Source organism: Macaca thibetana, chromosome 1, assembly GCF_024542745.1.
Source record: "Macaca thibetana thibetana isolate TM-01 chromosome 1, ASM2454274v1, whole genome shotgun sequence".
NCBI lineage: Eukaryota > Metazoa > Chordata > Mammalia > Primates > Cercopithecidae > Macaca > Macaca thibetana.
The window spans coordinates 157,771,842-157,791,326 of record NC_065578.1 but is presented as its reverse complement, the minus strand read 5'-3'; the positions used below and the strand labels follow the sequence as shown (position 1 = coordinate 157,791,326).

At 49.9% G+C, this 19,485-nt stretch overlaps 1 protein-coding gene and 1 long non-coding RNA gene across 2 annotated transcripts in view; one reads left to right on the top strand and one right to left on the bottom strand.

The window, feature by feature from the left end:
- NUAK2 (NUAK family kinase 2) overlaps positions 1-9,378 on the bottom strand; it is a 19,701-nt gene extending 10,323 nt beyond the window's left edge. The window contains exon 1 of the mRNA XM_050763476.1: positions 8,985-9,378. Coding sequence (XP_050619433.1) covers positions 8,985-9,347 — 363 coding nt within the window. The 5' untranslated portion in view covers positions 9,348-9,378. The remainder of the gene's footprint in view (positions 1-8,984) is intronic.
- LOC126939596 (uncharacterized) lies at positions 9,115-19,485 on the top strand. Its single transcript, XR_007720423.1, has 3 exons — positions 9,115-9,227; positions 11,916-12,150; positions 18,906-19,485. It is a non-coding gene; the product is annotated as an uncharacterized LOC126939596 (long non-coding RNA).

Below are 19,485 nucleotides of genomic sequence, written 5' to 3'. Positions count from 1 at the left end.
CCTCCTTATTCATAGTCTACAGATAGCCAAGGAAGGTAAAAACCTGCATTTGCAAGGCTGATGCTTTATGAATTGTAAAGCAAATGTGCCAATCTGCACCATGCGCAAGGACCAGCCAGTTTTGCTCACCACTGAATTCTTGACACTGAGCACACTGCCTGATGCACAGTAGGCACAGAACAACTCCTTGGTGCATTAGTAAATGAATTGGCCCTCATGACAGCCTTGGGAGGTGGGCACAAAAAGCATCATCAATACCCTTTACAGGCGAAGAAACTGGGACCCAGAGAGGTTAGATGATGTGCTCAGTCATACGGTCACTAACTGGCACAACTGGATTAGACTGTTGGCCATCTGATTCTCAGTTTGGTGCTTTTTCTGCCCCAGTACTGTAACTTGCTATAAGCAATCAGTCCCTAGCCACAAAGTGGAAACAACCCAAATGTCCATCAAGAAAAGTAGAGATAGGTCTGGGTGCAGTAGCTCAAGCCTGTAATCCAAGCACTTTGGGAAGCCAAGTCAGGAGGATCACTTGAGGCCAGGAGTTCACAACCAGCCTGGGCAACATGGCGAAACCCTGTCTGTACAAAAAATACAAAATCTAGCCAGGTATGGTGGCACATGCCTGTAGTCCCACTATAGGCGCGTGCTGAGGTAGGAGAATTGCTTGAGCCCAGGAGGCAGAGGTTGCAGTGAGCCATGAATGTACCACTGGACTACAGCCTGGGCAACAGAGTGAGACCCTGTCTCAAAAAAAAATAAAAATAAAAAAAGAAATGTAGGCATAAATTACATGTGGTATGTCCATAGGATGGAATAGAATATTATTCAACCACAAAAAGGAATGAAATTCTGACACATGCTATAACATGGATGATCCTTGAAAATATTATGCTAAGTGAAATAAGCCAGTCACCAAAGGATCAATATTGTATGATCCCACTTAAATGAGGTACCGGGAATAGGCAAATTCATAGGGACAGAAAATATTAATAGAATGGTGGTTACCAGGAACTGGGGGAGGGGAAATGGGGAGGTGTTGTTTAATGTGTATAGTTTCGGTTTTGTAAGATGAAAAGAATTCTGGAGATTGGTTTACAACAACGTTAAATTTAACACTACCAGTACACTTAAAATGGTAACTTTTATCTTATGTATGTTTTACCACGTTTTTAAAAATTGGTCCCAAAATTATGAAAAAAAAAAAAAAAAAAAAAGCCCCCAAACACCAGTCTATTCAGTTCAGACAAGAAATGTTCCTCCCCTGACAAGAAACAAACAACTCAACAGTGGCTTGTTATCTCAGGGCTTGCTACCTTAGTCCAGCAAGAGAAAAACACCACAGGAGGACTAAGCCTTCTGGGCAGTATGTGTGGTGGGCTCTGGAAGGGTGGAGTGAGGCAGGAGGAAATGGAAAGAGGGCTACTGAGGTGCAGCTAGCAAAGCTCTGAGCCCCTCTCTGCTCCACCCTCCTCAGCAGCAGCTCCTGGAGAAAACCCCAGAAAACACCAGGGAGCAGGGCCTGAGGCGCAGAGTTGGGGAGAGACGCTGCCTGGGGAGTCTGTCACTGTCCCCCTGGGCGAGTCCCACCCCTTCTCAAGAGCCCCGGGTTTTTTTTTTTTTTCTGTGAAACTAACAGGTTGAACTAAGAGATCTGAGGGGCTTTCCTGCTCTGAGTTTATGAAATGAGCTGTAGAGATGCCACGGGGCCCTCCGAGGCTGCAGGGCTGGGCGGGAGCAGGGTGGGGGTGGGGTGTCATAGGGCCAGCCAGTTCCTGGCAAGTGCTGCCCAAGGACGCAAATGGTAAATACGAGTCTTCCTCTTATGGGAGATAGGCAAGTTGTGAGAAATCTGAAGACCTAGACTGTGGTAAACAGCTCCTCGTTCAATTTCCCAGGAGGGTTTGCCTCCCCTCAAGATTCAAAGGGAGACAGAAAAAAGAAAACCCCTGCTCGATGGGAGGAGCCTCTAATCCACCCTTTCACAGGGCTCTGGAGGCAGACAATGGCTTCTGGCTTGCAGGGGCAGCAGGCCCTGCCGGCCTGTGTTCTCCATCGGACAAGAATGCGGAACAGCCCTAATCCCGTAAGAGGAGCTGCTCACAATGCCCTGGCCCGGTCACCCCGGCAACGGGCCAGGGATGGCGTGCCCTCCGCCCTGCTCCTCCCCCCTAGCTTCATCCTTGAAAGAGGGGAGGCCCTGCTCTCAGGCCCTCCCTGAGCAAGGCAGGGAGGACAATGGCAGGTGGGAGGGATGGTCACCATGGAGCCTCCTCCCCAGGATGCTGGAGAGGCCCATGCTGCAGCTGCAGGGGATGTGATGGGGTTATCCCCCTTCTGCTCCAAACCATACATCTCTCCCTAGTGAGCTAAACAAAAAAACAAAAACAAAAACCTGGGCTTGGAATTGGGCAGGGGGCCGGGGTAGGCGTAGAAAGGGCTTGAATTCTCCTTCAACTAGGAGGCATCTCTCTTTCCTGGATTCAACTTGGCTCATTCCCACACACCTCTCGCCTCCATACCCTTTTTCCTCTCCCTGAAGGGGAGATTTTATGGACAAGTTATTTTCTCACTAAAATTCTTTGTTTAAAATAAAACAATGGATAAAGTTCTATGAGCTCTTCGGAGATAAAGGTCCATAAAGAGAAAACGATCAATCATATATAAACACAAATCCCATATCTAGATAATGAAAACTATTTCAGAACTTAAGATGTATGCATAGGCACATCTTGGATGTTCAGTTGTGTACTCGCAGAGACAATAGTGAACTAAATCATCACAGGCTTAGGGGGCAGAACTCTAAAGATGACAAGGCCTAAAATAAATGAGGTTCCAAAAAAGGGAGAAAGGGGTCTTAGCGGGGCTGGGAGGAGTCTCTGCATAGGGGAGGGTGCACAAGTTGAACCCCAAGATCCATCTCTTTCAACTCCAGAAGCCCATGATTCTACATCAGAATTGTTAATCCTCATTGAACAGTTCCAGCCTCCTGCAAGTTTGTGCTCTGGTATCAGGGGGTAGCTTAGGGACCCACCAGGTATCCATATTAGGTCCCAGCAGATCACAGTACGGCTGGCACTTTCCAGGAAGCAAACAAGTTATGTCATCAGGCCTCCATCAGTCCCCAAGCAGGTGGCAGACAAGAAGAGCCATGCATCACTGCCCTGGTGTGGTTGGGCCACTACTCTCCAGCCTATCCTGGCCCCACAGGAGAGGGCTCTAGCTATCTGTTGGCTGGCCTGTCAAAGTAAATTACAGCAACCACTCAGGCCTGGACAGAGCTCAGCATACCGAAAGCGTCCAACAGTTGTTACTGGTGAACATAAATCACAAATATTTACTAGTTAAGTCACTGGGCTGATGATCTTTGACTGATGGGAGCAGTGCTCAGATAAGATTTTCTCCTCTTCTTCCTAGTCACGGGTGGAGTTCACTTGGTTATAAGGACTAATTTTTCCGGACCTTTGTTCTCATCTGCAAGATAGCCGGGCAATATTCTCTAGAATAAAAATACGTTGATTAGGCTGGGCGCAGTGGCTCATGCCTATAATCTCAGCACTTTGGGAGACTGAGGCGGGCAAATCACTTGAGGCCAGAAGTTCGAGACCAGCGTGGCCAATATGATGAAACCCTATCTCTACTAAAAATACAAAAATTAGCTGGGCCTGGTGATGCATTGCTGTAATCTCAGCTACTCGGTGGCTGAGGCATGAGAATTGCTTGAACCCGGGGGGCGGAAGTTGCAGTGAGCTGAGATTGCACCACTGCACTCCAGCCTGGGTGACAGAGTGAGACTCTGTCTTAAAAAAAAATAAAAATAAAAATAAGACGACCAAAACCAAGGAAAGAGGGTAACAATTGTTGAACCAATCACCCAGAGGCAGGAAGGCCACATGCCTGAGATAGTCCTGGTCTAATTACTAACATTGCTCCTTTTACTCTCCAAAGTATCCAAGTTTAGACAGTACATTATATGGCCACTCTACTCAGAAGGGGAAGGAAAACCAGATTCAATGATAATAACGTCAACTTGAATATCTGGTTAGTGGAGAGGGCATCAAGAGCCCAGGTATCTAGTCCTTATTTGTCCCTATCGAGCTATGCAACTCTTAAGTCACTTGACCAGACAATAAGTCTGGTTAACTCATCTGGCTGGTTTTCATGTCTTCATCTGAAAAATGAAAGGATATTTATTCTTCAATCATCTGCTGAGTGCCTACTATGTGCCTGGCTGGCACTGTGATAGGTGTTAGGGATTCAGATAAAAATTGGACAGTCCCACAGTCCAGTGGGAGGACTAACAATTAAATAAACTCCATTCTATTGTGATAAATGGGGCAGTTGATGTCCCTGCCCGCAGAGAGGCTCCAAGAGCACTGGAAAGAACTTCCTTTGCCTATAGGAGGAGCAGGGAAAACCACCTCCGGGAGAAAACTGCTTTCGATTTTGAAGGATGAGTGAGGTTTGCTAAGCCAAGGGAGGTGGGCTACGGAGGGACAACAGGGGCATTCCAGGCATAAAGAAAGGTTTGAGCAAAGACCAGAAAGAGACATTCACGAATCTGCACATCAGGATCTCTACGTACCCTTCCAAACTCTAGAATTCTATGCCGAACTTCTTCAGAAACGGGCCACCTGCTACTATGCCAGGAAGGTGCTAGCCAAGGATTATTATAAGGAGCCCCATACTACAGCCACAGTAGCCTGCTTGAGCGTAATTTCTGATTCTGCCCCAGTGGTTTTCTTGCCCTGCGGTCCTGAATATTGGAAAAGGCAGCAGGGTTAATTCCTCGTCCTAGTTTGCAAACAGCACACACTGAAGCCCAGAAAGGCACACTGAATTTTTCAAGGTTCCACAACCCATCAAGACACAATCAGGATTGAAGATGGAAGGATGGTGCCTGGAGAAGCTTCTATCTCAGCCATGGAGATTCCCTGCCTGCCTCCCATCCCTGGAGAAGGGAATGCCCTATATCTTGCCCTAGGCCAGGCTATGCAGTATCGCCCAGCCACCCCATCCCACTTACAGACATACAAATATGCCCACTCCTTTATCAACACCCTGGAGAGGTAGGTGCTGTGGCTCAATTGGTAAACACTGCCTCCCTCCCAGGGACTCAGATCAGGAATGATCTGGATTCAGGAGAGGATGGTAGAAAGGTCTTAGGAAAAGAAGATCCAGAGATGCTGGTTCCAGGTGGAGGGAGAGAAGGTGCAAGCTGGGCATCTCTGGTCACAGTTATCACCTGGAGCTGGAGCCAAGATCCCTGATTCCTCTCTGGTGTTTAGTGGAGCAGCTGCTGTCTGGGAGGCAGGGCAAGGAGCTGGAGGATGACCCATTTAGATAACGGAGGAGAGGTTGGGCTGGGCTGGCCCAGGCTGGGCAGAGTGGGGATGGGCCTAGGGGTGGCTTACCATCCCACCACACCAGCCAGAGAACTAGGCAGGGATCAGGAATAGGCTCCAAAGGGAGCCTGAGCCACCTCCCCATACTGTGCTGCCCCCTCCTTGCCATCCTCCAGCCCCCTCTACCAGGTTGCTGGGCAAAGAGCTTCCCTGCCCAGCCTTCTTGTGTGGTTTGGCTGGGGCTCAAGGACAAGAGTGGCCTGCAGCCTCCCTCCCTGCTACTGAGCGGGCAGGTGCAGAGGGAGCAGGGAGGGCAGTGTCCCGCCAAGCAAGCCCTTGGCAGCCAGCCAGGCAGGAGTCCTCTGGAGCTGGGGCCGAAGGAGAAACGAGGACTTTGAACAAAGCAGCAACCAAAGTGGTTTGGCTTAGGGAAGCCCAGCACAATCCTTACTCTTTCTTAGGGTAGGACAGACCTCCAGGACACAGGGATTTCCCAGGAAAGGGAAGGGCAGGACTTCATCAAAGCCAGCCCTGCTGGGATAACAACACTCTGTGTGTCAGATACTGTGCTATGCACTTTACATATGCTGTCTTACTTAATCCTAAGAGAATCCCACTAGGTAGGAATGATCATCACCCCCACTTTACAGATAAGGAAACTGAGGTACAGAGAGGTTGCACAGCTGGTAAGCAATGGAGCCACGATTTGGATGCTCGCAGCCTTGACTCTCAGCTAGGCAGCATCCCCAACAAGGTTTGAAACCCAGGAATACAGTATAGTTCACCCACCCCGAATCCTTCAACACAGTCATTGTACGTGAGGGTGGGGGTTGGTTCCCAGTGACTCTTCCCACCTGAAGCACAGCCTGGAGCGCTGGGAAAGGCAGCGGGAGCTAACTTTTGGAATAACAAAGCACACTGAAGCAAGCCCGGGCTCATCTCAAGGCCAACTCCCAGTCTAGGACTCAGTACTTGGTCATCCAGGAGACCATGTTGCAGGCATGCCACTCACCAGCTACAGGATAAGTCACTTCCCCTCTGCGGGCCTCAGCTACTCTATCTGTCAGTGAAGGAATCAGACCACCTCAGTCATTTTCAAGCATTTTCAAATCCTGCACTGCACTCCAACACATGAAAAAGACAGAAGCACTCTAGCTCCAGAGCACCATCCACTTGGACTCATGTCCCTCATGGTGCCCCTTGAAGGTAAGACTTCCATGCAGATCATCCAAAGGCTTTGGTGGACTCCATTTCAGAGACCCCAGCATGTGTTTTTCTCTTTAGGGGGAGGGGTGGCCAGGGGAGCTGGGAGAGTCCCAGGAGGAAATGTCATTTGGATACCAGGAATGTACTGAAGAGCCAGAGCAAATATTTGTTTTTCCTTTGATGCCCTCCTAGTTAGTTCCATTAGTTCCGCCCACCTGCCCTTCCCCTCTGCCAATCCCATCTGGCCCCGAAAATCCCATCTAGGCAGGTTGGGAGCAGGAAGCATGCTAGAAAGGTGGAGAGAAAATTGGGATAGAAGTCACCCAGCAGGCTTTCCTCTGAATCTAGCTCCCACCAACAATCTCAATTCATTCTGGGGGAGGTCTTGGGCAAGCTCCCACACCCCTCTCCCCCACTGAAGTATCCTGAGGTACTAGGGCTCTCTCGATTCACGGAGGACAGTCAAGAGGCAGGGGTGGGGTGGGGTAGGGAAGAGGCAATGCTCCAGAACTGAGAAACCATTAGCACAGCAGGCAGCCACTCTCCAAGAAGGAAGGAGACCCTGAGCAAGTTCCCAGCTGCAGAACTGGGTGGTCTATGGATCAGGGAGGTTCACAGCAGGTCCCATGCCTACTGATCTTGGCTTCCTACATAGAGCAAGAGGCATGACGCCAGGGAGTATCTTCTGATGTAATAAGAGCTGGAATCCCTGTCTAAATCCACTGAGGTTTGAAAACTGAAAGCTAGTTTATCTCATTCTGCAATCAAATGAGATCTCTCTCTTTCTCTCTCACGCATGTCCACACACACACCCACACACACACCCACACACACACCCCACAGTGACCTGGGTCAAAAGCCTGATGGGATCGCTGAACTTCAATCTCAGGTTTTCAGTTTCTGGGCCACCCCAGTCCCCACGACCCAGTCTCCCCACCCCCAAGAGGCATGAAGCACAAGCCACCAGCAGTTATTTTCCAGCTAAGCCCATGAAAAAGCCTGGGTCCAACAGCTTCAAGCCTGGAGCTTCACCAGGCCTTCAGACTTTGTAGAAAGAGAAAGAAAAGGCAAGCCAGGAAGTACATGATTGCCCAATAGCTGTAACCTGGCAGCAGGCAACTGGGGACTGTGCCAGGCGATAGCAGGAAAAACATACTCGGTGCTATTGATGGGGCCATACTCTATCCCTTTCTCCAACATCCACTCTCCTTCACCAATGAAATGACTTCTTGAATTTCAAACCAGCTACTGGCTGCAAAAGCAAACACAATCTGGGGAAGTAACTGCTGATGTAGCCAACAGGGCAAACCACACACACACTCACACACACACACACACACCCTCACAACCAGCACCCAACTGGATTTGGCAAAACATAATAATGCCTAAACCACCTGCTCTAAAAGGTTGGTTAAAATATACATTATATGGCCCTATCCTAGCCCTTCAGAATTAACTACTCTGGGTGTGGAACCAGAGAATGTAAGTATTTTAAACAAACATCCCAGGTGATTCTTATGTACTTTAAACTCAAGTTTGAGAACCAGTTAACCACTGCTAACTAACTTTTGACAAATTTGCCATCCTTTCTGGGCTGGCCTTCCAGAAGTTCTCACTGCAAGTTCTATGTATCAGGAGCAATATAGTTCATATTTCGATCTTATTCAATCCTCACAGCAGCTTGTGAGGCAGGCTGTGTTTTCTACAGTTCTGCAAAAGGGGAAACAAAGTACAGAGATGAAGGAAATTGCCCAAGGTCACACAGATTGCTAAACTACTACACTCGCACCAAAGTAACAGGGCGTGTTCTTGAAAAGGACCCCAAACCGAAAGGTGTCTCTGGTACAGTGGACGTGGTTTCACATTTTCCAGAATCAAAAACTCATCCTAATGAAACTTCAACTAAATTTTAGAGCTGGAAAGGACCTAAATGTCAAAATCCACCCGCTGTGCCAGAGCTCCAGTGCGCTGGGCTGCCAGATTCTTGGAGTTGGGGAACTCCACACCTCATCCATTCATTCAACCACACACATATTTACCAAATACCTATTAAGATGGGGTGCCTTCTACTTCCTCTTCCCATTGTACTCTATTGAACAGTCTGTTCCCAGCAAAATTCAACTAATCTTATCCCAGGACACGACACGATTCGTCTTTCCGCGCCAACTATCCATAGCCTCCCTTTTATTTGACAATCATCACAGCAGTGTGGTGTTGCTGGCTGGGGTTCGCAACTTTGCGACCACTGTCCCTGCAATCACGGACCGACACATCTGCCAGGGACACCACGCAGTAGCCACGCAAGCTCAGCGCGGTAAAGATCACGTTGGCCTCTCCGCCGAGCAACGAGCGAGCCCCCGCCCGCCCTCCTCCGCTCCCCGCCGGCGGCCAAGCCCGAGCCCGCCCCGCGCCGCGAGAGGGAGCCGCACTCACCAGGCGCCCCGAGCTCTCCCGCGCCTTCTTCACCTTCCCGTAGGTGCCTTTGCCCAGGGTCTCCAGGAACTCGTAGCGGTGCCGCAGGTTGTGCTTGTGGTGGTGCCGCTTCACCGCCTGCTTCTTCATCAGGGGCTTGGGCGACTTGATCAGCCCTTCCGCCAGCGGCCGGGTGAGCTCTGCGGCCGAGGGAGTGGGGCCGGAGCGCCGCGCGAAAACCAGCGACTCCATGGCGAGCAGGAGGTGAGCGAGGGCGGCAGGGGAATCAATAGGCTGTGCCAGGAGGGCTGAAGCGCGGGGCACAGGTCCCGCACCCGGACGGGGAGCCACAGCAGTACCACAGCGCGCAGTAAAGCACAGCATTCCAAGTAGTTATAAACGCCCTGAGTCCGAGGCCCTGGACACGCCCCCCGGCGCCCATTGGCCTGCTCGACGGCGGCGCGTGACCACGGCCGTCCACATTGGCTCTCCGGAGTTCCAGGCCCCGCCTCCTCCCCCTAGGCGTGGCCAGGAGAGGTGTCAATGGAGCCCCGCCCACCAGGAATGGGGACTAGGGGATTCTAGCGGAGGCTGCCTGAGGCCCAGAACCTTACTCTGAGGGCCCTTGGAGCTGTACATGCTTCTGAGTGGCGCTTGGTCCTGGTTAATGCCCTGTTGTTTTATTGTACTGTGTTCTCAGTTGGCTCAGAGGTCACCAAAGTATTTCTTCATCCTGAGTAATTTGCTTGTCCCAAGCCAAAATCTATAATTGCTTGACCACTTCATTAAGTCCATAAAGGAGAAAGGGAGCTGGGATAGGACAAGGCAGAATCCAGCCTAGTGGGAGGGTTAGTGCAGAGCTGTTCTATGGTTCGAGTTCACTTGTCTTCAGTGAGATCAGCCTTACTTGGATATTGGAATCCAATGGCCTGGAAACGTCTTTCTTCTTCCTCAAAGAGGGCTTCTTAGGCAAATCACCTGAGGTCCAGGAGTTCAAGACCAGCCTGGCCAACATGACGAAATTCCGTCTCCACTAAAGATACAAAAAGCCGGGCATGGTGGTGCACGCCTGTAATCCCAGCTACTCGGGAGGCTGAGGCAGAAGAATCACTTGAACCCAGGAGGCAGAGGTTGCAGTGAGCTGAGATGGCGCGACTGCACTCCAGCCTGGGCAACAAAGTGAGGCTCTGTCTCAAAAAAAAAAAAAAAAAAAAAAAGAGGGCTTCTAAAGTTGAGTAGATTCCCTCAACCACTTGGTGGAATTTATTTGTGATGTGTTGGCCGGAGGTGGAGACAACCCAAAGGGACATGTATTTATTTAAAATTTTTACATGCCAGCTATCTAACCTGTGTCCCTAAATCTGAAAATAGTTGCTCCACCCAAGGTTTTCTTGTGCTTTTGGTGCCAGGAGCATTGGTGGTAGGTTATGAGGTTTGACTTGGTTTTTGAGGCCTGGAGTTGCTAGGTCCAGAATCTCCACTCTGAGTGCTCATTTAGAGTGGAATGAGAATGGCCATAGGTTTTCCTTCTTGCTTTAAATGGGGGAGAGGGAACATTTCCCCTTTGGCCATCTTGATAACCTAATCCCGTGAAATGAGTATTATTCTGCCCAAGGCCACACAACTGGTAACAAAGTGGCAGGATTTAGACCCTGGTCCTCAAGGAAGAGAATGGAGGACAATAAACCTGGATCCCCTTCCCTGAGGGAAACCCCTTCTGCCGGCCAGTTTAGGGCCCTGGATGGATTCCAGCTATGCTGGGGAGCCAGCCTTCCCCTCAGGCCTTCAGGAGGATAGTGCCTCCCCTGTGTATCCAGGGTGTGCTGAGGATGGAGAAGGACTCACCCCCAGTGGCTGCCCACTTTTCTACTTCCACTGATCCTTTGATTTTTTTTCTAGTGTGAGTTACGGATGTCTCCATCCCTCCGTGGAGCTCTTTATCTCCTTTGTGACTGGAGAGGATCCATCTTACACAGGAAACCAATGTATCTGTCCCAAATTTGGAGGGCCACAGGAGGTGGTGGCCGGTTTGGCATTCCTCCCTCCACCAGCCTCCCCTTTTGGTTATCTGTGCAAATAGGATGAGGCCCAGATATAGTTGCCCTGATTTGCTATTTCCTTTCCTCTCTGAAATCTGCTTCTGTTCCTGGGGGCTCATCCAGACGATTACGATTCTGTAAAGGAAGCATGGGTAACGCAAGCACAGGGCCTAGTGTTGGGAGACCTGAGTTTGAGTCCTGACTCTGACACTAACCAGTTCTGTGGCCTTCTACTAATTACTTCATTCTACAAATACTGGTGCCCACTAGGTGCTGAGCCTGAGGATACAATGGTGACAAGATCCCTGCCTTTGGAGTGTTCTCAGTCTAGTGAGAAATAAACAAGTAAATCCTGGACAGAGGGAGAAGGGTCCATGATGGAAGAAGAACAGATTGCCTTTTTTTTTTTTTTTTTTTTTTTTGAGATGGAGTTTTGCTTTTTTTGCCCAGGCTGTAGTGCTATGATGTGATCTCAGCTCACCACAACCTCCGCCTCCTGGGTTAAAGCAATTCTTCTGCCTCAGCCTCCTGAGTAGCTGGGATTACAGGCATGTGCCACCACGCCCAGCTAATTTTGTATTTTTAGTAGAGACGGAGTTTCTCCATGTTGGTCAGGCTGGTCTCAAACTCCTGACCTCAGGTGATCTGCCCTCCTCGGCCTCCCAAAGTGTTGGGATTACAGACATGAGCCACTGTGCCCAGCTCAGATTACCTTTAAGATATATACCCCAGGTGGGAGGAGGCTGGTCAGGGGCAGGTTCCTAAAGCCAGAGCTTTTTAAGTTGAGACCTGAAGGACAAGGGGCAATTGGCCAGCTGAATCAACATTTCTTCATAAGATGAAAGAATTACACAGATGAGCCTAATACTTATTTTAAGGCTTAATCTAGCTACACTCCTGTAATTTTTTCCAGTACAACACCCAGTGTGCTACACGGCACACAAAAGGTGGTCCATGGATGCTTATGAACTGAAGGAATGGATGTGCGATGGAATCCAAAGACGAAACTAAAAACACCTACATGTGATTGGGCCCACTCCATTACCAGCTATCTGGCCATGGTCGGCGGGGAGTCATCTGCAACCTCTTCTTGGACCTTCTCACCCCTGCTCCAGCTTCCTTTGACTACAATCTGAATTCCCATCTAGGTAAGGAACCATGGGTGACCAAAGATCATAGCAGGCAGGCAAGGAAGACACAGAGCCAGAACAGCATTTGACTCGGAAATGATCTAAGCTGCTGAAACTCAGATCTCAAATTCCTTAAAGGAGATCTGGTTGGTGGGAGAGCGAGAGTGCCTGACAGGGAATCCGTGTTGGTCAGGGACTCTGCCACCAGCAGTCTTGGGGAATTCCTGGGTCATGTGGTCGGATGTGTGGATGTGCTGAGATATCTGGGCTGAGCTAAGCTATTCTCAATCCTGCCTGCCCCACTGTTGACTCCTGGAAGGGAAACGCCTACCCCCCAGCCCCAAGTCCCATGGCTGATCCATGTCTGAGGGGGTCATGGGAGAAAGCTGTTTATTGGATCTACTATGTGCTATGCTGGGAAAACAAGTGGGAACAAATGTCTGTCCTTGTCCTTAAACACTTCACAATCTGTGTGTGTGTCTGTAGGGGAGTAAGGGTGGGTCCAGACTGGTAAAAGGGGATTTGAAAGCAGCTCAGAGTGTGGACTGCTATGATGTGTCCTGGTGGGAGCAGGGTGCAGGCAGGAGCACAGGTGAGAGGCACCAAGGCCATGCTATGGGGGTCAGGTGAGGGTTGGGAGCACGTAAGGCAGATCTCAGATAACCTGTAAGATGAGTCTTGAGCCCTGAGGATGAATTACAGCCTGTAGTATTCCCCACCTCCCTGCCAAGAGAGGGATGCAAATCCTGTCAGTCGGTGGCAAATTGGGAAGCCTAGCTCAAAGCTGCCCTCTTCTGACCAAACTAAGCCTAGCATGTTTTATGGGATGCCCAAGGCTGTGACCACAAGCAGAAGTCGGTTTAGGCCATTTGTTCCTCCAGTAAGCCACTCATTTGTTCATTCATTCATTCATTCAACAAATATGGACTGAGTAATTGTAATAACAGCTATAAAAATATCTAAAATTTATTAAGCCAGCTCTGGTTCTAAATTCTAAATTCTAGTACGTCCTGCCGGAAGTTTGGAGAATTTTGTGCCGCAAACACTGAAGACAGCCCTCAAGCTCTCAATTACCCTGAGAAACCGAATGTTATTCACAGACCAGGCCTGGGAGGGGATGTGACTGAAGGAGAAGCTAGCTCTTCTCCCCAGGCCAAAGAGCTTGCCCTGTCTCCCGCCTGGAGTGGGAGGGAGAGCACACGCAGACAGACAGGAGGCAGGTGTGCCGGGGTCCAGTTCCACTTCCACCACCAACCCATGCCACGCTGCAGCCAAGGACTTTGTCTTTTAGGGGTGGTTCCTTATCTGTAAAAGGAGATTTGGATAAACCAACTCTCGGTTTCGTTTCAAATCTGCTGTAACTTCTCCGCAATATCTAAGCAAGGACAAATTAGAAATCTCAGCCACTCGCTTTCTTTTGCCACCTGGTAACTGATTCCCTCAGTACTGGACATTTAGGAGCCCCATTCCATCTCGCATCCCCAGGCTGGCATAATGTTTTTGGCTCAAGAATCTGGCATCCTGGGCTTCAGGCTCTGCTCTGACTGTGACTATAACTCCTGTCTCCACCACTTCATGTGTAAATAAGAACTATTCTTTTATGCAGCTAACATACTGTGTGCCAGCCACTGTTCCCTAGATTTCCTGTATTAATGAATTCAACCCTTTCTACAACTGTATGAAGTAGGGACTAGCCTATGATATCCCCATTGGATGTAAGGAAAGTAAGACACAGAGCAATTAAGGGCCTATGCAGGGTCACAGAGCTGTCAAGTGGTGAAGCCAGATTGCCTGGGGTCCAATCTGGCCCCAGAAACAGCACTCTTAGCCACCATACTTTGGCTTAGAGAGGATTCCTGACTTGCCCAGAGTCTCAAGTACACTAAACTGCTCTGTGTCATAGTTTCCTCATTTGAAATGACTACCTCCTGGGTTTGCTGTGGGATGAAATTAGAAGTGAAGTCATCAGATTGATGGTTTCCCATCAGTCTGCCTGGGGCTTTGCTGGGCTCTGGTCCTCCCAAGTTCCCTCCCCCAATTTTGGCAGAGACACAAGAGTGTGTATGCCCGCCTAGTGTGTGTGACAGCGAGGGGTTATCAGAGTGCCCTGAGCTCTAGCTGATCTGATTTGGGACAGAAGACAGTTAAGATAAGCTCAGAGCTAGGAAGCAGTCATTGAAACAGCCCAGGGCTGGAGCTTTGGGTTAAGGGAGGAGGAAGGAGCTAACGACCTGAGAGAGAAAAGAAAAGGACCTCTTAACAACTCTTAGTGCTAGATTTGAACACCTGAAGGAAGTTGTTCTGAGAGTTGGGAGGTGGAGTGGGTGGATATACGTATAGATTTAAAGTCTGGAGGGACCAGGCGCGGTGACTCATGCCTGTAATCCCAGCACTTTGGGAGGCCAAGGTGGGCGGCTCACCTGAGGTCAGGAGTTCGAGACCAGCCTGGCCAACATGGTGAAACCCCGTCTCTGCTAAAAAACCAAAAATTAGCCAGGCACCTGTAATCCCAGCTACTTGGGAGGCTGAGGCAGGAGAATTGCTTGAACCTGGGAGGCAGAGGTTGCAGTGAGCCGAGACCGCACCATTGCACTCCAGCCTGGGCAACAAGAGTGAAACTCCGTCTCAATAAACAAATAAAGTCTAGAACTTCCAGTCACTGTTTTAGAAAGGGTCTCCTTACCCCATCGTTAGTAGCAAAACTAGAGATTTTTCTCTTTTTCTGCCCTTCACTCCTGTGTCCTTTTCCCAGTCACGGAGGGTGTATCACTTCCATTGCTGTGGCGTTGGGAAGTGTGGGTGCTGGGGAGTGGAGAGGGGGAAGCTATGCCAGTGACTGGGGAAAATTTTCATGGGATTCTTCCATGGGTCTTCAAGTACTTTCTACTAACTTGCTCTATTACATTGTAGTCACCTGAGATCCTTTGTGAGTAAAGGATGAGTAAAGAAAAATAACCCCCCATCTTTACAGTCCACCCTTTCACACTCACTATTTTATTGATTCGTCACTGACCCTGTGAAGTCAGGGCTTCTGGTTAGATGTTGGGGTACAGAGGCTGTTGATATAGATGTGGCAGGAGGTACAATGAGCCTGGGAATGGAAGTCAGGAGATGAGGTGCTACACCCAACTCTGCTGCTTGCTGGCCACATGACCTGGGACAGGTGACTCAGTCTCCCAGCCCTTAGTTCCTAATTGTTCAAAGAAGACCCCAAACTTGGAGATACTTTGTAAGCTGTTAAAGGCTCCCCAGCAGGTAGGGGTTTATGGCAGTGGATACTAGGTCACTTCACACTCCATTTAAATGCTGCTCCCTATGAAGGGGCTGAGGGTCTTCCTCCTGGCCCTGCCTCCACTCGGAATGACCAGGCAGGGCAGGGCATGGAAAGTGTGCCCAGGAGGGAGGTGGGAGAAAGGTCTGTCCATTGCCATCCCCCTGCCCTGTGCCTGGCTCCCACTGGCAACCTGAGCCCTTGGCCTCCCAAGCCGATCCTGGAATGTAAACCCCAAGCAAAGCACATTCTTTAGCTGGGTCACCAGCTCCTGGCCCTTGGTAAGGAAAGGCAAGAGCCAGCATTTCTCTTGGCCCCAAATAACACTAGCACAATCTGGTACTGAGGGGCTATTACTACCAGACTGGGTTAATCAGCTGGTTCTCACCCACAACTCATGAAAATCTGACCTAGGACCCCTGAGAGTGCCCACAGTCAAGGGGAGAGGCAACTCAATCCCTGAGCAGGGGGAGTCGAAATATTGCTTATTTCCTGGATCTGGTTCCTTGTGTCAGTTGCAGGCCATAGAGGAACTCAGAGGGAAAGGGAGCACCCTAAAGATTCCCTCAACGCTGGTGCTGCCTCTGGGCTCTTTGATTTCTGGCTTTTATTCAACTCAGTTGTTTGCTACATAATTAGATATCGCATGCCAGGCACTCTGTGTGATGCCCTGGGCCTGTAAGAGTTAATAATATCATTACAGTCCTGAGAAGTACCTTAAAAGTTTTGTGTGCATGGGGATGAGGTGGGGTCGGGAGACAGTGGCTTGGATTCGCCAGGTACACCATTAAGGGGGCATTCTGGGCAGAGGGGACAGGGAGTCAAGGAACAGCTGGACGCATTCAGGGAGCACTGGGCAGAGGTAAGAAGGGGAGGTGGGAAGGGTGGGACTTCATGAGGATCCTTAGAAGGAGGCTGCTTACGCTCCACAAGGATATGGTCAGATCTGTAGACAAGAGCAGAGGAGTCTAGCAGCCATGTGGAGGGGGTCTGGTGGGGAGCCTGAAGGTAGGGGATGGAGTTGGGAGGCTACTGAAACTGTCCTCACAAGGGATGGTGACGGTCTGGACTAAGCTAGTGGCTGTGTGAGGGAGAGAGGAGTGAAGATAACGAGGTCACCTGCCACCCAGGGTTGAACTGGCTGCCCCGAGGCACTGGGAGCGAAGGTTTGGGGTGGAGTAAGATGAAGTTGGAAGGGAAGCTCCAGTCCAGTCTCTTTCTACAGATGGGCCCATCAGATCTGGAACAGGGGAGCCTGGGAAAGGGATTTGTAAATTACTATTCCCTTACAAATGTTTGGTGTTGAGACTATGAATTGCTAGGCTGTGATTAGGACTAAGGCCCATTGTCTGTTGAATGGCAGGCAGAGTGCCCCAAAGTCCTGTGTCATCCTCCAGGTAAGGAAGGCAGGATGGGCCACCGTAAGACAGTGCATGGGGCCATGGGGGTTCCCAGCCCTGCTGGCACAGCCATGTGCTCCCTTCCAAGGCTGAGCAGGGGAGGAGCCCCGACAGCCCAGTGAGAAACCAAGCAGAGCAGAAGGCCAGCAGCTGGCAGCCTGGAGCTCCTTCTTGTCCCACTGTCCATGCTGCAGGCACGCTAAAGGGAGGAGGATAGATTTCTCCCCAACCACCTGGAAACCCATCAACTCCAAAATGTCACTTCAGGCACCAAGTGTTCAGATGAGTCTCTGGCCTCCAGCTCTCATCCCATGGACCCTCCTAGTCATCTGTTTCCTTTGTGGAGCGGGGCAGTGGCTGAGGGATTATGCATGAAAAAAAGAAACTGTCTCAAGAGCCAGGAGAGTCCAGTTTGGCTAAATTAGGAACTGGGACTTCCTCACTAGGATCTTTCCCAGTTCTTCCCCTCAGGGAGCCATCCAGTCATTTACTCAACACAGGTATATCAAGTGCTGGTTCTTGGGAAGCTTCTCAGGAAGCTAAGCATGTGAGGGTAAGTGAGGAAGACCAGGTTCCCTGCTTCATGGAGCTCAGGAGCTCTTGTGGAAGTCACAGGACTTCTTGGGTCTCCATTTCCTTACCTGTAAAACACCTCACCATCTTTAGAAGGGTGCAAAAGATTCCCCTAGCCACGATGGCAAACTGCAGTTTGGGGTTCTGGAGGGAGGGGTGAGGCCTGGGTAACGTTGCAGCCACTCACCCCCAAATTAAAGGACTCCGAGCATGGATGCCTGCTCAGAATGTGAGTCTGGGAATGTGAGTGTGTGAGTGTAAGAACAAAAGTATGTGCATGAACATGTGTGTGGAAGGGCATATGGATGTGTATATGAACGTGTAAGAGTGTAAGGTGTGTTATCTGAGGTTTACAAATGAGGATAAGTGTGTAAGGCATGTGTGGATTTGAGGGGTAAGAGTACAAGGTGAGTGTGAAGCATGAACGTGAGGTGTGTGTGTGAGCATGAATCATCCTGTGAATGTAAATATGTGAGTGCTTACATAAGGTGAGTGTGTAAGAGTGGGTGGTTTGTGGGATAAGTGTGTGTGAGTGTATTTGTGGGATGTGTGAGAGCATGTGTGTGACATGAGTGAATGTGCAGGCATGAGAGTAAGAAAGAAGGGGGAGAGTGTAGAGTGTGTGTGTGTGTGTGTGTGTGTGTGTGTGTGTGTGTGTGTGTGTGTGTGTGTTGGGGCAGGCAGGTGCAGAGTGTGCTGGCTGGAGTTGCAGGAAGCTCATCTGGTATGAAATAGCAGCTGCACAGGATCCGCAAAGAGCTCACTCTTGGAAAGAAGTACACTTTGCCCTCTGTGCTGCGATGGTGGGTTCTTGGTGCTCTGCTTTGTGGAGTCAGGAACAGGGCTTCTCCCCCTTCTTTGAGCCAAGTACCTGCCTGGGGAGCTCAAAATGAACTGGAAATATTTGGGAAACAGCCCACAATTAAACCATTAAAATAAAAAGGATCATACCCCGGGGAACACCAAACTCTAAAGACATTTTGCAGCAAACTGGCCCTTCCCCTTCCCCCAGGGATTGTCTCTCCCTCCTCTGTCACCACTTGCCCTGAGGGTAGAGAGCGGTGAGGTCTGAGAGGAACAGCCAGAACAGCTCCATCACACTTAGGCTGACCTGCCCCAAACCCTTCCTCTTGACGCATTAACTCCCCAACTCAAGGTTTGCACAGACTCCAACGTGCCTTCTGAAGTCTTTTCACACCACTCCCCAAAAGGCCCCTTTGCTCAGTGTGCTTGGCACCTCAGCTCTCCCTTCCCTGCAGGCTCACTTACAACAGTGGGCTCCTGTAGGCAGCCTTCCCAGAGGTGCTCAGTCCCTAGGGGGCTCTTGCTTTTCCCGTATTGCTCATCGATCCATTACGTTGAGTTTTGAGTTGAATGACACCCCCCAAAAGATATATTGAAGTTTTAACCCCTAGTTCCTGTGAATGTGACTTTATTTGGAAACAGGGTCTTTGCAGACATAGTCGAGTTCAAATGAGGTCATACTGGGTTAGGACAGGCCTTAATCCAATGACTGTTGTCCTTATAAGGTCATGTGAAGATGGAGGCAGAGATTGGAGTTATGCTGCCATAAGCCAAGCAACACCAAAGATTACCAGCAAACACCAGGAGCTAGGAGGAAGCACAGAAGAATCCTGCCCTCCCCACCCCCACCCTGAGAGCCTTCCAAGAGAACACAGCTCTTCTGACATCTTGGCTTGAGACTTCTAGCCTCCAGAATTGTGACACAATCCGTTTCTGTTTTAAGTCACCTAATTGTGGTGTTTTTGTTAGAGCAGCCCTAGGGAACTAATACATATTGTCATTTTGATCTGCCCAGCTTGCCTGGGTCCTTCTGTGTGCCCTCCTCGTCAGTGCTTGCCTGGATCCTGCCTTGTGTTGTACTTCTGCAGGTGTTTTATCCTGACATGAAGCTCCTGCCCTCACTCATGTTTGATCTCACTCAAACTACAACTTGAGTTCTTTCTCAAGCTGGAGGCCTTTGGCTCAAAGCTTTGGGCATGGTCTGCAGGTCACATGGCGGCATGGATGGATACACTGACCTCCCTTGCTATTCCCCTTACCATAGAGCTTAGAGACAGCAGCAGGTGAGGGGAGAGGGACGCTGTA